The following is a 23312-nucleotide window of genomic DNA, read 5'->3' as shown; positions in this document are numbered from 1 at the left end:
CCTAGAGAACTAAGTTAATGCTTTGAGCAAGTACATCAGACTGCAGTTTCCAAGTTTGTTTGTGGCAAATCTGGGGGTGCCCCCCTTGGGGCCCAGTTACAAAGTGGGGTCCTTATTTTATATTTTTATCTTCTTGAAAGTGCATGTTAAAATTTTCACCAAACTTGCCAGGCATTATCAATAGCTTCATAGAATTTGTATTTGTACAAATTGGCACATTTGTACAAATTGGGAACAGAGCCACAGTATTCAGGAATCTTCATGAATCTTCTCTCAAACCTTATGTGATGAGCTAAGTAGGCTACAAGTTAGTAAATTGGTAACTGTAGTTTCGAGTTTGTTCATGGCAGGTCAGGGGATGGGAGGGCAAATTGTGCTTGGGGCCCAATAATTGGGGCCCAATTTTTACATTTTTATCTTCTTCAAACTAAATCCGATGCTGCGTCCACCTACACCATTGTTCATCCCCTTACTGAGTATCCATATGTACTGTACACTTTTATAACTTGATACAGTGGAGTAATGTGGACTCATATTCATACAGTGCACTCCCGTTATAACAAAGTCCTTGAGACAGGCTGTTTTCTTTCATTATGTCGAAATTTCATTATAACCGAACAATAAGGTATGCAAAGATATATAGATGATAATTTAGGGACCTGAATATTTACTTTGTTTTAACAAGATATTTCAATGTGTTTCTTGTAATGAGAGTGCACTGTATATCTTTTTGATTGACAGTATATCCTGTAGTAGATCACATGCCTCCAATACTGACTGAGACTCATTTTCATCTTGTCTTGATCTCACCAGGATAAAGTCCGTCAAAGGAACACAGATCAATGTTGAAGTGGAGGGAGGCACCTTTGGGAGAATCCATGCCACTGAGGTTACAGATGACTTGCAGACGGTAACAACTCTTAACAGTTGTGTGCCCCATGTGTTAGAAAATTGCCATGTTGTAGCAGAAAAAACAAAGTTACCTGTTTATTAGCTCACCCGAGCCTTTACATGAGCCAAAGGCTCAAGTGAGCTATTGCGATCGCCCTTCGCCCGGCGTCCGTCGTGCGTCGTCCGTCGTGCGTCATGCGTAAACTTTTTACATTTTCATCTTCTTCTTGAAAACCCCAAGACCGCTTTTCATCAAACTTGGCAGGTAGCATCCTTAGGGGATTAGGAACTCAATTTGTTAAAATGGGCACCATGCCCCTCCCAGGGGACCCCTAGGGGGGGCCCAAACCCCCAGAATCTGTAAAAATCTGTAAAAATCTTCTTCTCTAGAGCCAAAAGTGATAGAGCTAAGTTAATACTATAAGTTAGTACATTGATGACTGTAGTTTCAAGTTTGTTCATGGCAGAATCGGGGGGGGGGGGGGGGGGGAGGGTGGGGGTGGGAAGGGATCCTAATGGGGCCTAAATTGTACATTTTCATCTTCTTCTTGAGGACCCCATGACCCATTTTCACCAAACTTGGCAGGTAGCATCCCTAGGGGGTTAGGATCTCAATTTGTTAAGATGGGCACCATGCCCCACCCAGGGGGCCAAACCCCCCAAAATGAAAACTGGTCAAATTTGACAAGGTTACTTTCAATCCATTTTTACGAGGTGATGCTGTCATCCAATCAAAATTGATTGATGATATATATTTATGAAAGAGCATTTAATAAGCCACAACATACTGAAATCTGGGTGAAAATTGGCAAAGGATAAGTGAGATACGCTCGAGTGAACTTGAAATTTGATGACGTCATTTTGAAAATTTACTTTTTTTTATTTTATTAAGAAATTTGATATCTTTTAATCATTTTTCCAGCATCGCCAACCCATGAACTGACATGTACGACTCATCAGCTTTCAGAATATGTAAAGAAAATGGGGGGTCACTGTCCATCCTGACGAGTAAAATCGGACTTAAAATTGGAGTTTTTTTGCCATAGTTGCACTGTATATCGCCATTGACGCGCGCGCGGAATTTCAGATTTGATGGGCCCGTATGACGTCATATTGAGTCGGATTCACTTGAAATTTGGTAGAAATGTTCCTTGACATTTCAGACATCCGATCCGTGTGAAAAAACAGGAAATTTCTATTGCATATGAGCTGTGCGTGCGTATATGCACGTGCGCGTACGCGTCTGTCCAATTTTTGTCGAGCCCAACGGAGGTGAGGGAAGACTTAGGGATCGCCTGCGGCGTCTGTCCGTCCGTCCGTCCATTGTACGCTACAAAAACATCAAAAACTCTTTACTCTAGGCTTCAATTGCAATCAAACTTCAAGGGAAGCGGGGTCATATAAAGTTTCACATTTTACCATATATGAAGGTCACCTCAAGGTCAAAGCTCACAGGCAGGGGTCAATGAACTCTAGGGCCTAATGTTAAGTTTTTATGGCGCGTTTCTATTATGGGTCATAACTTTTGCTCCATAACTCCATTTGTGACCAAACTTGGATGGTAGATGTCCCTTGGGGAGTGGATGGTCACCACAAGGTCAATGGTCACAAGCAAGGGTCAACAAACTTTTAGAGCCCAATGTTAAGTTTTTATGGCGCATTTCTGTTATGGGTCATAACTTTTGATCCATAGGACCGTTTGTGACTAAACTTGGATGGTAGATGTCCCTTGGGGAGTGGATGATCACCACAAGGTCAAAGGTCACAAGCAGGGGTCAACGAACTTTTAGAGCCCAATGTTAATTTTTTATGGCGCGTTTCTATTATGGGTCATAACTTTTGATCCATAACTCTATTTGTGACTAAACTTAGATGGTAGATGTCCCTTGGGGAGTGGATGGTCACCACAAGGTCAATGGTCACAAGCAGGGGTCAACAAACTTTTAGAGCCCAATGTTAAGTTTTTATGGCGCGTTTCTATCATGGGTCAAAACTTTTGATCCATAGGTCTGTTTGTGACCAAACTTGGATGGTAAATGTCCCTTGGGGAGTGGATGGTCACCACAAGGTCAGAGGTCACAGGCAAGGGTCAACGAACTTTAAGGGCCCAATGTTAAGTTTTTATGGCACGTTTCTTTTTTGCCATAAATTTTTACCCTTTTATATCTCTTTTTATCTGTTATATCTCTTTTTGTATCTGTTATATCCCATTCGCGTACAATTTCTTGTACGCGAATGGGCGAGACACATTATGGCACTTGCCTTGTTTTGAATTTTTCAAAAAATGCTCCAAATGGTCTGAAACGTGTGCAAAAAAATTTTGAGCTGGATTGGAGCATGTAAATATTTGAACGCGCGCGTACGCGCACGTTTTAAGGGTAGAGATGACATTTGAGAATATGAGTAAAAAGAACTTGACTTGAACTATATGAGACATAAATTTCATTGAAAAATTCAATTCCAGTAATGAGATATGAATGAAAATGTGTTATCATATAATGACGTCATAGTGACGTCACGGTCGACTGATCACAATGATTTTATTAGATCTGTCGTCTTTGAGATATGATACATATATGGTATAAGTTTGAAATTGATAGGCAGAGGACTTTCTGAGCTAACCACTGCACAACTTTTGAGGAGATATAAGAAGAAAAAGAAGAAGAAGAAAGAATCCGTACAGAAACAGAAGGTGATCCGAGAGGATACTCGGATCACCTAATTATGGAAGTCAGAGAGCAACGGGACCAAGAAGAATTTGTAACTCCTTTAGAAAAGAAAGACTTCAGTTTGTTTTCTCCAGTGTTAACCCATTGAGGACGGTTTGATTTTGCTACAACACGCATTTCCCATAGACACCTGCCCGAGTATACTCGGGACTCGTCCTCAACGGGTTAAGCATGTTCATGTGTTTACTTACCACAGTCGCTTGGGTGACAAGATCTTGTATCTCGAATTTTTGTGAAAATCACTTTTTCAGAGTAATTGTCACATAAAATCAGTTGAGTGATGCCCTGTCCGAATCCTAGCTGTCTTACTCCATAAAATAAAGTCACAGTGGCATGTCAAAGGAAAGATGATCCCATTTGTTATAGTGCTTCAGCTGCCATGTTTTTTTAATGCCTCCGCCAACGAAGTGGCCGGAGGCATTATGTTTTCGGGTCTTGGTATGAGGGTATATCCTTGGGGGATGATACTTTGTGTGGATTTTAGGGTCACAGGGTCAAAGGTCAAAGGTCACAGGTTATTTTGTGAAAAAAAAAAATGAAATTTCATGTTTTTCTCCATATCTCGCAAATGGTTCAAGGTATCTTCATGGAACTTAGTATATATGCTTGTACCGATGGGCAGTGATTATCTAGGGAAGTTGGGGGTCATGGGTCAAAGGTCAGGGGTCAAAGGTCAAGGTCAACTCCTCAAAATATAACTACTTTCCTTATATTTATGCAGTGCCTGAAGGATTTTTTTAAAACTTGATGTATGCATGTATAACCCAATATATATTCTGTGGGAAGTTTCTTGCCAAAAGGTCAAAGGTCAAAAGGTCAAAGGTCAAGTGAAAGTGCTAAATTGCACTTTTTCCTCCATATCTCAAAAATAACTCAAGGTATTGTCATGAAACTTACATATTTATGCATGTTCTACCTAACAGTGATTCTCTTTGGAACTGTGGGGTCAAAGGTCAAAGGCCAGGTTTCGATAATACTATTTTACCATTTGATACTGAAATTATACTTTTTCTCAATACCTTGAAAATTACTCAATGCATAAACTTGTAAAAGGGTCAAAAGTCAAGTGAAAATCATCAGTTCCCCCAAATACCTGCACTCTTGATGTTTTAATCATTCATCCAATTGAACCTAGTTCTAGGAAAGTGAACATTCAGCACATTTGTGGCAAACCTGTCATTTTAATATTTTGCCAATTGTGTGAAACTGTCATCACACATTGTCAAGACATTGTACTATAGACCTATTAGGAGAACCATGTATTATGGCGGAGGCATACACCAGTCGCCGTAGCGACATTTCTAGTTTTGTGGTTTTTTTTCTTTTTTTTTTCTTGCTCTCCTGAACATTTAACATGTTTCAGTTACGAGGTTGTATTGCCCCAAGGGCGATTTATATTACCATCATTCTTTTCATGTAGCAATGAATCATGCTCTTCCAACGTTTACCCACAGGGTCAATACCCACTAGAGGCACTCACCATCGGCAAGAAGGTCAGGGCAAAGGTCATAGGTTATCGCTTTGGCAAGAGGCAGCAGCACTTGGCCGTGTCTCACAGCCATTGTGGAGTTCACCTGCTGGAGCTGAGTATGAGACCAAGGCAAGTATCTGGGACATGTTTCTTCAAACTCTTAGAGAAAGTCATCTATGCAAATGAGTTCTTCATCTACATGTCAGTCAAGCACTAAGATGAAAGAAACAGATCTATGAAAATTTAAGCAGACTCAGATTGATGACAAAAGTGATATATTTTTATGATTTCAAGTCAAGCAGTACAGTGACCATTCAAAAGTATTGCTTGCCCATTTTTTAGAATAGTCAACAATGACAGGTAAACATGAAAGAAAACTTGTCAAAAACTTTTCCAAAGATGGATATCATGGACTGCTCTTTGAAGCCACAAGACATTGCATAAAGATTATTGCATGGTGTGTTTCTCCAGGCTAATTTACAAAACATATATGTATACATTGTATATGTGGACTATAGGTACTATATAGTTACCATTGGTAAGCTTACAAAATCTTTAGTGTAATGACTGTGCAAAGTTGATGAGGACAACATTGAGTGATATGCTGAATACTTTTTTTGTCCTTATCATTGTCCTTACAGTTTGTTGGAGTCAAGTGATACACCTGAAGAGATGGATGCAGAGGAAGAGCTGAAGGGATTCCAGCCAGGACAGAGTGTCAACTGCATCGTCAACATGGTAGCAATAATTAATCACTTCTATTGATGTTCAAAAGACATTATTTGAGTTTCAGACCTTTTTTTTATGCCTCCGCCACGAAGTGGTGCCGGAGGCATTATGTTTTCGGGTTGTCCGTCCGTCCGTCCGTCCGTCCTTCCGTCCGTCCATCCGTCCGTCCGTCCGTCCTTCCGTCCGTCCGTCCGTCCGTCCGTCCTTCCGTCCGTCCGTAATGAATTCTGTGGACAAGGTAACTATCGAAACCTGTTGAGGTATCCTAATGAAACTTGGCATGTATGTGTATTAGGGGGTGAAGTTGTGCCTATCAACTTTTGGGTGCACATGCTCAAGGTCAAAGGTCAAAAGGTCAAGGTCAAATACATAAAATTTCACTATTTCCACCATATCTATTGAATGCCTGAAGATATTTTCTTGAAACTTAGTGTATACATGTATTACCCAATTAAGATTCTCTGGTGAAAGTTTGGGTCATGAGGTCAAAGGTCAAAGGTCAAAAGGTCAGGGTCAAATACATAAAATTTCACTATTTCCACCATATCTATTGAATGCCTGAAGATATTTTCTTGAAACTTAGTGTATACGTGTATTACCCAATTAAGATTCTCTGGTGAAAGTTTGGGTCAGGAGGTCTAAGGTCAAAGGTCAAAAGGTCAGGGTCAAATACATAAAATTTCACTATTTCCACCATATCTATTGAATGTCTGAAGATATTTTCTTGGAACTTAGTGTATACATGTATTACCCAATTAAGATTCTCTGGTGAAAGTTTGGTCATGAGGTCAAAGGTCAAAAGGTCAAGTAGAAATATTAAAACTTGTTTTTTTTCTCTGTACCTTGGAAAATTGTTCAAGGTATCTTCATGGAACATAGTATATACATGTACTGACTGGAAGTGATTATCTAGAGAATGTAGGGTTCATGGGGTCAAAGGTCAGGGGTCAAAGGTCAAGTGCAAGACTTCAAAATTTTACTATTACCCTCATATTTATGCAATGCCAGCAGGGTTATTTTTTTACACTTGGTGTATGCGTGTATAACCTAATAGAAATTCTCTGGAAAGGTTTTTTTTTCTCTTTTTGCCTCAAAGGTCAAAAGGTCAAAGATCAATTGAAAGTGCTGAACTAACTTTTTCCTCCATATCTCGGAAGTGGCTCAAGTTACCTTGAAACTTAGTACATATTATGCATGTTCTACCTGAAAGTAATTATCTCATGAATTTTAGGGTCAAGGGCCAGATGAAAATGGTAACAATTTACTATTCAATTCAGAAATTGCACTTTTTCTCCACACCTGTACCTTGAAAATTACTCAATGCCTAAATGTATGAATGGTTCAAAGTCAAGTTACAGTCTTTAAATCCCTAGATACATGTTCTCCTATTCATCCAATTAAACCTACGTCAAGGAAGGTGAACATTCTACACATTTGTGACAAACTTGTCATTCCAATATTTTGCCAGTTTTGTGAAAATGTAATCACACAGTGTCCACATGTACTATCTAGACCTATTGGGAAAATCATGCATTATGGCGGAGGCATACCAGTCGCCAAAGCGACATTTCTAGTATTCTTTAGGTCTTGATCTTGAGATGCTTCATTTGGATATTTAGGAAATATGCAAGTCCACGAAAGTCTTCGGCACTAATTTGTCAGTCCACCTCTGTGGATGCCAGTGGTAGTAGTGGTCCTATAAGCCGTGCTGCCCTCTCTCACATTTTATTCATACCTGTAAGACTGAAAGTAGTGAAAGAAATTTAGTACCTCCCATTTATACTACATTGTAATCGTACTACAGTTGAACTGTATGATATGTGAAAGTACATTTAATCAGTTGCAACTTACTATCATGTCAAGCTTCATGCATTTACTTTGTGTTGTCTGTCATTAAGAAATGTAATTTGTACCAGTTCACCTTTCACTTATCATATGACAAACACTATCACATATCGTCGCTAGGGCGATAAGACCTCGTATCTACAAAATGTCAAATGTTCAGGAGAGCCAAAAAACATGGCGGCCAAAGCACTGTGGCGAATGGGATAGCCTTTCCTTTGACATGCCGTGGTGGCTTCATTTTTGGAGTAAGACAGTTGGGATTTGGACAGGACATCACTTAACCCATTATTTGACCATTCATCCAAAAAACTCATTTTCACCAAAATTGCAGATACAAGGTCTTATCACCCCAGCGACGATATGTAATACATGTATTAGTTTATCTTTTAACTTCATTCTTGCCATGATCATTTATGACTAAAAGATGCGTTAATGATGTGAAGGCATGCTCCACTTAATTGAAAGCTTTCTGTACATCACATAACAGCTCATATCCACACATGCCAAGTATGTATTCTATATTTCTATTGCAATCTAGAGTTTTTGCTCACTTGGCATATATCAATTGACCCCCCCCCCCCCTTGTGCATGAAATGCTGTTTTTCTCATCAGTATGATGACCAAAATGACCTCCTCTGGGTCCATGTCTCCCGGTCAATCGAGGGAAAAGTCCACCGCCTGAATCTGTCCAAGCACATCTACACACTAGAGCACCCGGGCTCTTTCTTCAAGCAGGGGGAGGTCCACAGAGCCAAAGTTGTTCGCCTCGACCTAAAGCACAAGCTGCTGGAGCTGAGCATGACTGGTAGGCACACATATTAATGTCACTCAAATATCACTCACATAGAGTATTGAGACAAAGTCTGGTGGGAGAGAATACTGTATACACCTTTTTGACTATATAAAGCATTGAAGTTTGCATATTTGATTACAAGTGGTTGAGGAATAAGTAAGCTTCTTTCCAAGAATCGATGTCAGTGATTTCCCACATTGGAGCTGATGCATATTGCACTTGTATTTCAGTAGGCAATATTGTGGTGTGTTGTTGATTTTATGGATATCAGATACATTTTATGGATTTCAGATTTATGGATATGAATCAGATGATTTTATGGTTATGAAATACACAAAAAATATATGGCATATATATGCTATATATTCTGCAGCACATGTATGAAACTGCTTTGAACCTGTTTAGGGCTCATTTAAAAGAATTTGTTGCCAGTATGTTTACATTGCCCACACATCCATTCAAGAATCTCCCATAGATGTTTCTTATGCGGCCACTCAAATAAAATACTAGCGCCAATTAGGCCTATATTTCATTATTTAAAGAATTTACCAGCATGGTTAATTATTTACAATGCTGTTATGATAACTGCTTAGTGTTTATTCTCAGCCTTAAGTGACTCAAATCACCTCTAAAACTATTCCTCATAGAAGATTTGAAAACATTCTGAGAGGATTGTGAATATTCTTATCAGTGAACGGACCGTGAAAAAGTTTAAAAGAATGTTATATGATCTCATCCATGTAGGAAACATGTCAGAAGATATTACAGCTGGGATGACCCTCAACTGTAAGGTGACACAGCTCCAGAAAGACACAGCTCTTCTGCAGCTGCCATTTGGTTGCCATGGCAGTGTCTTCTTGACAGATGTGAATGACAAGCTTGTTGAGAAGCCACTTGGAGTGCTGAAAGTGGGCCAGTTTCACAGGTAAAGACTTTCACAAGATGTCATCTTTCTTTAACTATGTACTTCAAGCGCCTCACAGCTGCTTGATTACCTCTCTCCAACTTTTTGCTATTCCTTGCTGGAAATTGCGGATTATTCTCATTCATGTTAAAAAGTATTTTGAGTGAGTTTGGTTTTGCATCTATGGTACATACATTGTACACTACATGTACATATCCTCTTTCTTTTTTCATCCCTCTCCCTTAACCCTAAAGGGGCCGGGCTTTTTTGGCTGTGCTCAGACCGGGGGGGGGGGGGGGACTGGAACTCAGACTGGGGCGACATTCCGTTACAAAAACGGGCGTGGCTTCGCAAAAGTATGCACGGACGTTGCAAATTTGGTCTCAAAAGTTGCGCGAACAAAGTCAAGAAAGTCAACAAAGTCAAGAAGCCTCGCGACGAGGCCTTCAAAGCGCATAGAGACACTACGGTAGTGATATGCGCGCTATATAAGCACTGTGTTGTTATTATATTTCTTTCTTATCATGTAGAGTACTGAAATCATCAGCATTAGAAAGATCAAACAACTTTTTTTTTTCTTTTTAAGCCAAGATATGAATACAATTGTATCTTTCTCTCCACAATGCTACTGGAACAATTCTTTGTGTATAGTTCAAAGGGTAACACTTTGTTACATCCACTTATCTTGTGAATTCCCATGAAAGTGGACATATGCGTGTGAGTAATTTCTTGTGCTTGCGTTGTGTAAAAAGAACTTTGTGTGTTTTTTTATTGTGTGATCAAAACATTGAATAGTGCTACATGAATCAAGCGAATATATTAGCATGCCAGTATTTAGCACTACAAGCCTCCAATTAATCTAATCCAACATTTGCATAATTGGACAAATCCCAAACTATACACAAAGAAGAACTGTCTTGTGAGAAAGAGTCCAGTTCTTAGCACAAACAAGAAAATGAAAATAACCAGTGACTGTCAAACAACTGTAGAACCGCTTAAGCCAGTCTTTATTGATAATTAGAATACCCTCACTCTTCACATGCATTTCAACACGGTTGATCAGCAAGTCGGCTTTATTCACATTACAAATGTATTTACTGAAGTGATGGTATTGGAAGAAGTTTTGAAATATTCACAGTATGTTCTTTTTGTATATGTGTTTGTGTGTGTGTGTGTGTATGTACCCTGTATTGCCAATATTTTTCAAGATTACCTATGTAATAAACAAAGGTAATGTGTACACATTTTTTCCATTGTTCAACAGATGCTGTATCCTTGAGAAAAGAAAGGATGGCAAGTTCTCTGTCTCTCTCAGGAATTCACGAGTCAAGAATGTCCCAGTCCCCCTCGACAGTGACCGGGACGTACAAGTACTGGAAGACCTGGTAGTTGGGCAGAATATCCATGGCTACGTCAGACACTGCTCCTCCAAAGGCATCTTTGTCAGGTGACCAAATTATCAGAGCTACCACCTAGAATGTCTTGAGGAAATTTCATATGTTCTTTCTGCGTAAATGTTCACAAGTATAAATTTTAGGTGAATTACAAAAAAAAAATCTCTACTTTAACTTCCTCTGAAAAGACGACATGCAAGTTTAACCCTATTCTAACTGGGCTATTTGAGACCAAGTTTTTACTGGGGGGGGGGGTCAATTTGACCCCCCCTTCAGATCTCGGCCGCCGATCGCGCGATCGCCGCAAAATTTTGCCTGAAGATAGAGCCGGATGTCAACTACAAGATTACATGGTCATACAATATAAAAATGTTGATTTCATATTTTTTAATAAATTAATTATGCAAATTAACGCATGAAATCATATATTCACCTATAACTCCATCAAAAAGACTGAAGGATTATTAAATTTTTTGTGTCAGAGTTCCTCAAGACACATCAAACAATTTTCTTGTAAAAAAATAGCGCAATCAAAATCATTTTCTTTTGTTTTTTATTGTTTTGTTAATTTCTTATGTATTTTATTGTTTTTTCGATCTTTTTTTTTCTATTGTTTTTTGCCAAAATTTGTTGGAGGCACTTTTTCAAGCTTATCTACATTAGAATTGATTTATTTCAATGGTTAAAAGTTGAAATAATCTAATTTATATCAATTAAACAAAAAAACACAGTTTGCATTGGATTTGCACACGAAATCATGAATTCGAGCGGTTTTCGGGTTGACATGCATATGCAAAACATTGCATAACTTCAGAACGGTGTACCCGGATGTCACAAATTTGGTCTCAAAATATGCGGAAGACTTCAATGAAAAAATTCATGAAACGACGCGGCAAAATCTTGACCCCCCCCCCCCCCCCCAGTTAGAATAGGGTTAAAGGAGTATCAGTGCAGTGAATACAATGCAGTGAATATTTTGGTCTTGTAACATTCAGTGTTGGTATGTAGTGATACTGAATTTTAGTCAGTCCTTGGAGTTCTGAATATTCTTTTGTTTGGTATGCGTGCAGCACAGTCCCCTGAGTAATGTTAGCATTTGGCTGTTCCATTCAGTTTCTTTTTTTTTAAAAAATTCTGAATGTCATTGACTTTAAAAAAAAAAAAAAAGATCAGGGTCAATAACTACGATACAATTCTGTCAACATTACTGCAGTTTTGTTCCCATAAGATGTGTGATTGCCCATACTATATGTTGATACTTGAAATCTGACTTTTATATTTGCTCTGTGTTTCTGTGTAGTCTTTCACGAAACATTCATGGACGGATTCTCCTAAAGAATTTGTCCAACTCCTTCGTGGAGGATCCTGCCAGTGTCTTCCCTGTTGGGAGGTTGATCACTACTAAGATCCTGAGGTAAGTGAGCCACATCATCTCCATCTTCATCTGCTTTTAGTAATAAGGAGTCGTCCGAGTCATTGATATGATATATTTAGGTGGATGAGTCTAGGGGTCACATGCCTGACTTTTAGCATTAGGTCACAAGTTCAAATGTTGGTTGATGAGGCGTACACCATGATGACTTCTGCCTGATGCCAAGCCACACGTCAACCCTTCTGTTGGGGTGACAAGAAGAATTATTGGGGCTTGTCCCAACTTAGCTTTGATCAGCAACCAATAAGCTCTCCCTATCCCTCACACCTACCTTTGGAGCCAAGTTAAAATACACATGTTATGTGATTGTAGTGTGAATTCACGAATGAATGCACTTATTTAGGATAATTGCTGAGTTGCAAATACATACTGGTACTGGAAAAGTGTCTTGATAGATGTATGATAGATGTATGTTGACTATGTGAGAGAAGAATATCACAGTGTTACTCGTGAGGGAATGCAAACATGGCTGTAAAGAATATACAGTGAATTTTGTACCAGTGTGGGGTGCATACCTATTCTTTATCAACACGAAAAATTAGGCTAAAATTTGACTCTGTTTGTCCAGTGCAGCTGATGTTTGCAAGCAATCCTGTGATTTTATCAAATTACTCTTCTCTTTCTGTCCATATTAAACAAATGTTAGTGTTGATGCAAAAACAAAGCAAGTGGAACTGTCTTCCTCTGGAAAAGATACCGGCCTAGAAGACCCTGTGCCAGTGAATATGAGAGGTAAAGATCATTCACCACTGCTAACATTCTTTTGTTTCTTATTCAAGGCTACTTAAGGAAAGGCTGTGCAGTGTGAACATAGATTTGTTCCTTGCATTGACTACAAACAAACATGACTTTGTTGAGATTCCATTCAATTATTTGTATAGCAACAACTTAAAGGGACTGTACGGTACTGATTGAGGTGAGGATTCAGGTTTACAACATTCCTAAGTGAGATAATGAGAAACCTCTCATGAAATATGAGAGAGCATGTCATTTTAAGAAGGATTCAAAGTTTACTTGATGAAACTTGGTTTTCAAATGGCCGAGATATAAAAAATAATAATAATAATAATAAAAGGCGACAGGCCACGCCTTTTATGAGGATCTCTTTGTTTCACCTTGTTTTTGGATATCTCAGCCATTCCAAAACCGATTCTCATCAAATAAAATTTTGATACCTCTAGAATTGCATGCTCTTTGACATCTCATAGAGTGGTTTCTGAATATCTCGCTGAACGTTAAAAGCTAAATCCTCACCTCGACCAGAACTGTACACCCCCTTTAAAAATTGTATCACATATCTTATTATAAAGATATTGTTATTAGTGAACCTAAAGAAAAACACTCAAACAAAGAAAAGGACAACTAATTACCATGTGTTGACCCTTTATACAAAGAGAGTAAGAAAAAATAAATACTGTGTTTTGTTTTTCCAGGCAAAAAAAAGAAGAAAGGGAAAGGTCAAAGGTCAGCTGATGATGGGAATGACAGTGGCCTAGGGGAGGTGGACACTTTGAGTGACACTGAAGCAGAGGTAAGCTTGATGTATACTGTCTGAATTTTATTTACTTTATTTACTTTATGTGGTAGATACATAGTCAAGTTTTGATGAAAAGTGACTCATATCTCATTCAAAATTTAATTTTGTATATCTTGGTGCTTACAGCATACAGTGATCACTTGTCATCTATTCTTGCTGTGTAACTTATTTTAATGTGTTTCTTGTATCAGAATGTTGATATTTTGTTGTTTAATTTGCTTGGTATATTGATACATGTAGGTGAAATATACCTTTTCTTTATGAGTAAGTGATCTAAGTAATATGTAGTCAGCATTTTTTTTTTCTACTTAGAATGAGTAATTGACAATGTTATGTGCTCTTTTTGCCATTTCATGTATGTTTTTCCTTCTGAGTGAAAATGTCACTGATGTATGATTGCATGACATAATCTGTTTGTATACACTTTCTGTAAGATTATCACTGTGACCAAAACATCGAAGAACGAGGCCCCACGTCTCCAGCTGGCGGCTGGCTTCAGCTGGGAGGAGTCCTCTGCCAAGCCTGCGACGTCAGAGAAACGTTCGGCATCATCCAGGATGGCTGAAGACAGTGATGAGGAAGAGGAAGAGGATGAAGAGGAAGAGGACATGGGAGGAAAGAAACGGGATGAGGTAGGCAATGAGAAGGAACAGTTGAAATCATCTCGAGTGTTGTGATGACAAGAATATAGTTCATTGAGGTAGGAAAGAGGGAAAGTGCGACTGTGAGAGTAAGTTATGTCCTCTTCTTTCAGCTTCCTTGTCAGTAGCACTCATACCTCAGCCAGTCTTGGTCATGTCAGCTACCTTGTAACCGAATCCATATCAGTCTTCTTGGAGAAAGAAAACTTGCTTATCGTTCTTCAGCATTCATGCAGATTGCATGTACGTATTTGTTTGACTGATGCTGAACTCTTCTTCCATGGTACCTGTCTTGTACTATTCTTGAATTAGAAATGTGATGCCAACTTCTGTGTAGGCTGATTCTATGGTAGAGAAGTATTGCAGTCACTGGAATGCTAAGTACATTGTGACGTTTTAGGATTTATCTTGATAATATGTGTACCTGAGTAGATTCCCTTCTCCACTGAAGTAACATGATATGGGGTCTAAGTGTTCTTCATTGAACGTTCCTGGTTGGATGTTCATGAAATGGGTCAGAGAACTGCAGTTGTATGAAAAAACATGATTAATTTTGTGTACTTTCTATTCCTTTTTTACAACCCTCATTGTCCCCAAGCCACCCTCAAAGAAAAGTAAGAAGGAGAAGGCTGAGGATGACAAAGCAGAAGAAGAATATCTCTACAAGGTAAGATTGATTTGATTCCAGAGTTAAAGGTTAACACCATGTGTTTAAAAATTATCAATGATTTTCCTGATTTTCATTTCAGTTAGGTTCCACAGACCACTGAATTCTTCATAGGTATGATGAGATATAAATCATGTGTAATTGTGCATGCAGAGGATATGTTCATTATATTAATTGATCTGTTGATTTGCACCAAACTTGTGACATTATAAATTATACATGCATTCTGAATAGGTATGGCAGATTGTTTAAGTGTTATCCGTATTGCCAGCAACTATGTACATCAGGGTCAGAATACTGCCTTTACACCTCATTTACATATTGTGATTTGTAGTAGAAGGTGCCATGACATTTGCTCCTGAAACAATTGCTCCCATGAAATATTTGCATGCCAAGACAAACATAAATTCTGCCCTCAAAATAACCCTAACCTTAATCCTAATCCTCACATCAAACTAATCCTAAAACCCTATCACAACCCTAACCCTAAGACCTTGGAGAAATAAGACCAGATCAATTGTTGTAGGAGCAAATGTTGTGTCACGGTAGTAGAGATGTGATAATGTTTTTGCTCTATTAAAGGAATTGACAAAGTGGCACATCTATAAAAGTGCATGTCATGTAGTCAATAATAGTGTTAAAAGTTTGTTATTCATGACTTTGTGGCAAATGCATTTCTTGTTTGACATGACAGAGCATGGAGCATCTGAGTTTGCAATGTTCGTATATTGCATCTACAATTCAAAAGATATAAAAGAAAAAGATATGTATAAATCTACATTGACCTGCTAGCATTGGCTCAAAATCAAAGGGATGTAATGTGATAGCATCAGGATGACAGTCAAATGATCTTGAAATATTCTCTCCAGACCGAGCGTGCCTTGATGGATGCGGAGCGAACACCAGAAACCGTGGACGACTTCGATCGCCTAGTCGCCAGCTCCCCGAACAGCTCCCTCGCCTGGGTACGGTACATGGCGTTCCACCTGCATTCTGTAGACATCGAGAAAGCAAGAGCTGTGGCAGAGCGTGCATTGAAGACTATCAATTTCAGGTAGCACTCAAATGATTTCATTCTTTCACTTTGATAGATAATGAATAACCAGCCCGAATGATAATCGTATAATACACTGCTGCAAAAAAAAAAAAAAAAGTGAAATGTAGAATCTTTAAAGTTTAAAGTCATTGTTTACTTGTTTTGCTTTGTCCTTTATCTGTTTTGTTTTGTTTGGTAAATATTGTTGATTTCTTGTATTTTGTTAAAATTGTTGAAGCGCTTTGTGTCTGTTTAGAAAAAGCGCTATATAGATATTGGTTTATTACCTCCGCCAAGGGAGGAGGTTATGTTTTTGTTACTGTTGGTTTGTTCGTTCGTTTGTTTGTCCATGTGCAAAATAACTCAAAAAGTAGTTAACGGATTGGGATGAAACTTGCAGGAAAGGTTGAGAATGACAGAGTAACAAACAATTAACTTTTGGTAGTGATCCGAGAATTTGGGGGGAATTTATGAAGGATTTTGATATCTTGGCAGGTAGGGTCAATGAACTTGGGAGTTCAGGCTGCACGTATTTGAGGTTTGCATGCGCGCACTAAAGTGCGTGCTCTAGTTGCTGCTAGGGCGAGGCGCGCCGTGCAGCTGAGGGTTTGTGATGTAACAAAGGCTTCTATATTGGGAAATCGGGCGATTTTGCAGTGGGTGAAAATCACTTATCTCTGTGGAAGAGCAAGATCATTAGTGGAAAGTAACTGCTTGGTCTGCGCTCTCGGAGTGCTTTTCTAGTTATTATTATTATCTTTGTTTTGCACACTTTTATATTCTTTTTTCCTTACTGTTTACAAGACTGATTATCGGTAAGAGCTGGTAATCTTTCAGTGCAAAATGATAGTACTAGCATCAACAAAACATAACATTGTCGCCCATGTATATTTCGTGTTTAAGCTAGTTTGTAGTCCTGGAGAGCGTCAGAAAAACAGCATAACATTTAAGTTTGTGGAAATGTAGTTTGGAGGAGATCTCACTTTCAAATCGTGACATAGGAATGACTGACACGTCATCTGTTAAGTTTTACTGGTCCTACAAATTCTTATCCCAGTTGGTCATTCTTAGCACAAATATTTGTAGCAAGCTGCATTTTCATAGCTTTCTTTTCATGAGCTGGTTTGTGTGACTGGTAAGCCATTCTAATTTGTTCATTCAGCCACTTGAATAAACTTGTATCATTCTTTACCTTGGCCTAGTACCTTGCATGAAGCTGCTAAGCATAGCTGTGGATAATTTAATGTTGCAGAAATGGTCAAATCACTTGTTACAGCCAGTTATAACTCTAGAAAAAGGAGATATGTTGAAAGGAGAGACTTTTGGCACCACTAACGAGAGCTACTTTAATCATGATTGGTTTAGAGAGGAGCAAGAAAAGTTGAATGTCTGGGTGGCATACCTCAACCTTGAAAACCTCTACGGGACAGAGGAGGATGTCATGTCTGTCTTCCAGAGGGCGCTACAGCAGTGTGAAGCCATCAAAGTCTTCCAGCAGCTTGTCAGTATATTCATCAGGACTAACAAACTGGAGGTATGTGGTTTGGACACCAGAGTTATGCTGTGTAGAGTCAAGTGCTTTATAATGATAATGATAATGAATAACATTTATATAGCGCTTAATTCTGATGTTTCTAAGCGCATTGATCTGGAAAAAAAAAAGAAAAGAAGTATGACATTAAAATAAAATATAACATTATGTAAATATACGTATTATGATATAACATGCAGCAGAAAAACAACATAATTAAAGTTGAGTAAACAGATAAGTTTTCAATGATGACTTGAACTTATCAACGTTATCAGCATTACGAATATGGAGAGTAGTAGTAGTAGTATAGTAGTAGATGAATGGAGTACACTGCAAATACAGTAAAACTCACAGTCAGAGGAAATCTGTCAACTTACAACATTATCGACTTACACACATGCCAAGTATAATCTGTTTGCATCATTCTTTAGTTTCCAATGTAAACATATAATGTGCAATATGTTCTGTCTGTGTACATGTATTTGTGGGGGTTTTTTTTTAAAGGGAAGGTAAACCCAAAGAGCAATGTGGATTGAGTGAAAGCAGCAACATTAGTAGAACACATCAGTGAAAGTTTGAGAAAAATCGGACAATCGATGCAAAAGTTATGAATTTTTAAAGTTTTGGTGTTGGAACCGCTGGATGAGGAGACTACTAGAGGATATGACGTATGAGTGGACAACAATACAAAGAAAATATAAAGGATATTCAACACAAATTCACTTTTCTAGAATTATGAAAGAGCAGTGGACCAACCGCTTTCAGAAAGCAGGGGGAATAATTGCTACCCTTAACATATGTCAATATCAAGTTGATGGAATTTGTAATTTTCATGAAAAATGGATTTTTGTAGTATTTTCTTTATATTTTCTTGATATTGTAGTCCACTCATACGTCATAACCTCTAGTAGTCTCCTCATCCAGCGGTTCCAACACCAAAACTTTAAAAATTTATAACTTTTCCATCGATTGTCCGATTTTCTTCAAACTTTCACTGATGTGTTCTACTAATGTTGCTGCTTTCACTCAATCCACATTGTTCTTGGGGTTTATCTTCCCTTTAATACTTTTTAGCATGTGGAATAAATAAAATTGAATTGAATTGAATTGAATGTTACATGCGCTTATGTTGATTTGCTGGTGTTTTCAGTTACCTTTAGCTGTTGATTAACTCATGTGTGGTTATAGGGTGATATGATCTTTGGAAAAGGGAGAATCACAAGTTGTGACAAGTCATTGAATGTATTCACAGGCTGAAACACATCCTACGTCAGCTCTGAAGACATCCTCTCCTAATATCTTTGTCACATCATGGTGTTGAACTGTATCCATCTTCGATATGAAAACAGGAGAAATCAGGGTCCCGTTGCATAAAACTTATTATCAGTAACAACTGCCACATTTCTATGACAATTTCCTCTCAGCCAATCAGATGCAATGATTTCAGGAGCTTATAATAACTCTTGTAGCTTGTAATTTTTAACAAGTTTTATGAAACTGGGCCCAGAAGGCATCATTCAGGAATGTACAATTTGAATGTGATCCAAAGTGACATTGATATAGCTGCACTATGTTTCCTATGCATTTCTCATAGGAAATAAGATAAGCCAAAATTGGGACTTTTTGATTGTGCTTTTTAGAGGGATGACATTTAATTTTCCTCAATTTTGCAAAGTGGGGCTTATCATGTCTTAAATTTCAACAAGAAAGAGTATGAAATCATATTTGTCTATTTAGATTATATGCTTCTAGACATGGTGATTTTGCTCTGAATCACTCACAGCAAGCAGAGCAGCTGTATGAATCCATGATCAAGCGATTCAAGTTCAACCCTGATGTCTGGACTGGGTTCGGTACTTTCTTGATGAAGAATGGTCGTCATGAGCAGGCCAGGCGTCTCATGCAGAGGAGCTTTAAGAGTCTTGTCCAGAAAGATCGTAAGTAACAAGAAAAATAGTCATTTGTTTCTTTCTTTCTTGCTTTATTATTGTTTATTCAACATTTGATTGTATGTTTCTAGATCAGGATTCTGTTGATGATGCAGAACTGATATTGAGTTGTAACTTTCATGATTGATGCTCCAGCCCTGTAGGGACTTGTATCTATCATTTGTGGTGTCACATCCCCTATGAGGGAGCTGTTGTGTTTGCTTTTGCTATTTTTTTTTAGCAAGGTCATTTCTTTAGAGAGGCAAAATCCTTGATGAATCTGGCTAATGTGCTAGTGAACACGTTATGTAGGAGATGCTGTAATGCATAAATGCTTTTCTTCATATACAGTAGGGCTGTGGGACTTGCAGGATTACCAACGGTATTTATTTTTTGAATGCATGAACTATCCAGTCATGAATTATGTAGAGGAATACTGGTCTTGAAATGATTTTCTTGGTTTTGGGTTTTGAAATTTTACCTTGGATAAAGTTACGTAATAGTAATAGCGATTGTCACATTTTCATGCCTTTAGAGATTACAGGTACAAATCAATTCAGTATACAGTTCAAGGTGTCGTTCATTTCTGATAATGCAACAACTACATAAGATGTGGTGATATTCAATCTGTCAAGAATTCTCTTTCATTCACTTGTGCTGTCTTTTGTGGGGAACCTATTATTTCAGACATTGGCGTCATTGTAAAGTTTGCGCAGCTGGAATACCGCCACTCTGAGCCAGAGAGGGGAAAGACAATGTTTGAAAATGTCTTGAGCAACTACCCAAAGAGGACAGACATCTGGTCAATCTACCTGGACATGACTATTAGGCAGGGAGAAGTAGAGCCTTGCAGGTAAGGTTACTATTGTTCTTGTAATTGTTGTTGTTGTTGTTGTTAAAATTACTGTTACTATTATTGTTATTGTTGTTGTTGTTACTATTTTAATTTGATCTAGTTATCAGTGTAATAGTACAGTGTAGTTGCTCCATTTTACTTTTCCTTTTCCTTGCACAACTGCTTCTATTCCTGTTTCTTTTACTGTCATCAGCGTAATAATTTATAAGAATAAACTTTAATATATTTTGAAAGACTTTTTAATGAAACCATTAAGTTTTTTCAGCTTGTTTGCAGTGCTCTGTTGAAGAAGCTCAGAGGTTCGATATAATTTTTGCAAATGTGCGCAAATGTACATTTGCTGTTTTAAGGAGCCATCCTAGTCTACACTTAAGTGTGCAGGACATCAGTTTAACTGCAGTCCCTGTAAAGAAAAAGGTAACACAAGTCAGATTACACATACTTATACATTATGCTTTGTTTTCCGTGTCCAATGACAGACATCTGTTTGAGCGGGTGATCCACCTCAACCTGTCAGCCAAGAAGATCAAGTTTTTCTTCAAGCGCTACCTCGATTTTGAGAAGAAATACGGCAATGAGACCAGCATGGATGCTGTCAAGCAGAAGGCAGTGGAATATGTGGAGTCCAAGACAGCAGTGGTGGGCAGTGACTTATAGCATAGAGAAGGTTGACTGCTGTGAGGACCGATATTCAAGCTATAGCCCACTCTCATTTTAGAGCAGCATAGTGAATGCACTGTGATGTAGTGTGTAATGTAGTTATCTAAGCAACTGATTAGATAAAAATGTGAAATGGATATGTTTCATAGTTGGCAGTGCCATGATGAGAAATGTTGGCAACCTAATGGTAAATGTTTCTATCAGTCGCCACATTGACATCTGAAAACCATACTGGTAGATAATCAAGGGCTATTGCTTGCTTTGATTACAATATGGGTCTGAAGTTGTTTCCACACTGTATGGTCAAAGTCTCTGTCATGTGTCAAATTCAATTCAATTTTTTCATTTCAATTTTTTATTTTCATTTTTTGACAAAAACATAAACATCACTTTTTTTTTTGTAGCAGAAAGTAAGGTAAGTAAAACTATGTGAAATGAAAGAGTGTACAGTAATAGTCAAACCTTATGATAATTATACTATGTCATAAGACTAAAGTGATCAGAGGTAAGTAAACAATATGCAAAATTTAAAAAAAATAGAGGGACCCACTAAAAAGACAAAGCGTGTAGGATGTGGGCCCCTCAGAAGAATAACATCAATAGATAGCACAGGAAAAAGCCTAGAAGCCCACTGGAAAGACAGTGGGCTTCTAAGGCTGAGTGATCATTGGATGAGACCAACAACGGATATGTTTTAGCACCATCTGCTGGCATGGGGTAGAATTGCTGAAAAGGTATGGCAGATAATTTTTTTTTTTCACTTTCAATGATGGCTATTGATGTAGGGTTTAGCTTGGGTACCAATACCAGTATCTTAAGTGTGATACAAGATACAGTAGATTCAGTGGTAAATATAAATTCAGCTCAAGCTACTTGTAGCAACCACTGATAGCAGGGAAAATATTTCGTATGTACATTTCTGCAGTTACATAAGATGTCTGTCTCTCAATAAAATGATCCTATGAATTCCTTGAGAGAGACAAGGTCACTGAAGGAGATATTTGTGGCAACTCACTAATTGACCCCTAGAGCTTTGCTTTCAATAAGTGGAATCTCCAGATAAAAAGATACAGTGCACTCCAATTATAACAAACACAGTTATAACGAAATTTTGGTTACAATGAAGTAAAAATTTAGGCTCCTACGTTATCAGCTCTTTGTTTTTTATTGTTTATTTGTACGGTTATAAAAATTTTTTGATATAACGAAAGAAAACTGCCGGTCCTAAGCACTTCGATATAACAGGAGTCCACTGTATTGGAATTCTCATCACACAGAATATCCAGAACTCAATGATACACAAAAACTTGTTAAAACTGATACCCATGGAAGTATGCATTATGATAATATTTTTGAATTTTCTAATATTTGCGTAGTGAAGCTGTGGTCTACCAACCCAAATTTCTGAAGAAACTGAATTGCCATTGAAGTATTTTACAGTAGAGCCTCATTATAATGAAGACGTTTGGACCATGATAATTACCATTTTTATATCAGGTTTCTTGTTATATCAGGGTTAACAAAAACAATGATGACAACAACAAAAACAACAGCAAAAACATACGGGGTTGGAAGCAGCAAAATGATTTTGTTGTAACAGGCTGTTGTAATATCAGACTTTGTTATACTGTTAATGGGTTCCACTGAATCTATACAGTGTATTGCTGCAGTCTTCCATTCAAATGTAAATTGTGGTTAATTGGTATTGTTCTTGTTGTTATTATGTATGAAAGTACCATGTCAGGAAAAATGTTGCCAAGAAATCTTATTGAATTGTGATTAAAAATATCATCATGCTTGTATCGACATTGTTTTCTCAAGGTCAAAACTCTTCATATGTTTCTCAATTTATTTTCAGACAACTCTTGGTGGTCTGCGTCTTGTGATGGGTTGTTTCAAGGTGTACAGTGGTGTATAATTGGTTATTGCTGGAATGGTGTGCAAGGTTGATGAGGATCAATAGTTCCTTCATTTCCATGCAGCAAATTCTATGCATATGAATGTGATCAAGTAAATATTTTATGAAACAGTTCAAATTCAAGCCTCATTTATTTGCTTCTTTCTCAGACTGGTATTGATAGAGATGGCCTGACTTTCCTCCTCTTTAAACCCCCCCCCCCCCCCCCCCGTATCTGAAAGAAAAGCTATCACTGTGCTGACGATGTGAAAACGTTTATCTTTCTCCTGTGACACATTAAATAGCAGAAATACAGGGTACCCTCTTGCAATGACAGTGTGTAGCATGCTTTGATAATCTATATTTATTGC

General features: G+C 38.0%; 1 protein-coding gene across 1 annotated transcript in view; it reads left to right on the top strand.

Moving 5' to 3' along the window:
• The window catches only part of LOC140241727 (protein RRP5 homolog), a 57556-nt gene extending 34485 nt beyond the window's left edge, over positions 1-23071 (top strand). The window contains exons 21-37 of the mRNA XM_072321475.1: positions 814-910; positions 5075-5220; positions 5733-5829; positions 8278-8470; positions 9203-9383; positions 10627-10809; positions 12057-12170; positions 12835-12920; positions 13622-13719; positions 14160-14357; positions 14965-15033; positions 15903-16087; positions 17435-17603; positions 19384-19537; positions 20216-20381; positions 20864-21023; positions 22903-23071. Coding sequence (XP_072177576.1) covers positions 814-910; positions 5075-5220; positions 5733-5829; positions 8278-8470; positions 9203-9383; positions 10627-10809; positions 12057-12170; positions 12835-12920; positions 13622-13719; positions 14160-14357; positions 14965-15033; positions 15903-16087; positions 17435-17603; positions 19384-19537; positions 20216-20381; positions 20864-21023; positions 22903-22962 — 2356 coding nt within the window. The 3' untranslated portion in view covers positions 22963-23071. The remainder of the gene's footprint in view (positions 1-813; positions 911-5074; positions 5221-5732; positions 5830-8277; positions 8471-9202; positions 9384-10626; positions 10810-12056; positions 12171-12834; positions 12921-13621; positions 13720-14159; positions 14358-14964; positions 15034-15902; positions 16088-17434; positions 17604-19383; positions 19538-20215; positions 20382-20863; positions 21024-22902) is intronic.
• The last annotated feature ends 241 nt before the right edge of the window (positions 23072-23312 follow it).

The sequence above is a fragment of the Diadema setosum genome, chromosome 18 (genome assembly GCF_964275005.1).
Source record: "Diadema setosum chromosome 18, eeDiaSeto1, whole genome shotgun sequence".
Classification (NCBI taxonomy): domain Eukaryota; kingdom Metazoa; phylum Echinodermata; class Echinoidea; order Diadematoida; family Diadematidae; genus Diadema; species Diadema setosum.
The sequence above is the reverse complement of the archived record's forward strand: the minus strand, read 5'-3'. Positions and strand labels throughout refer to the sequence as shown.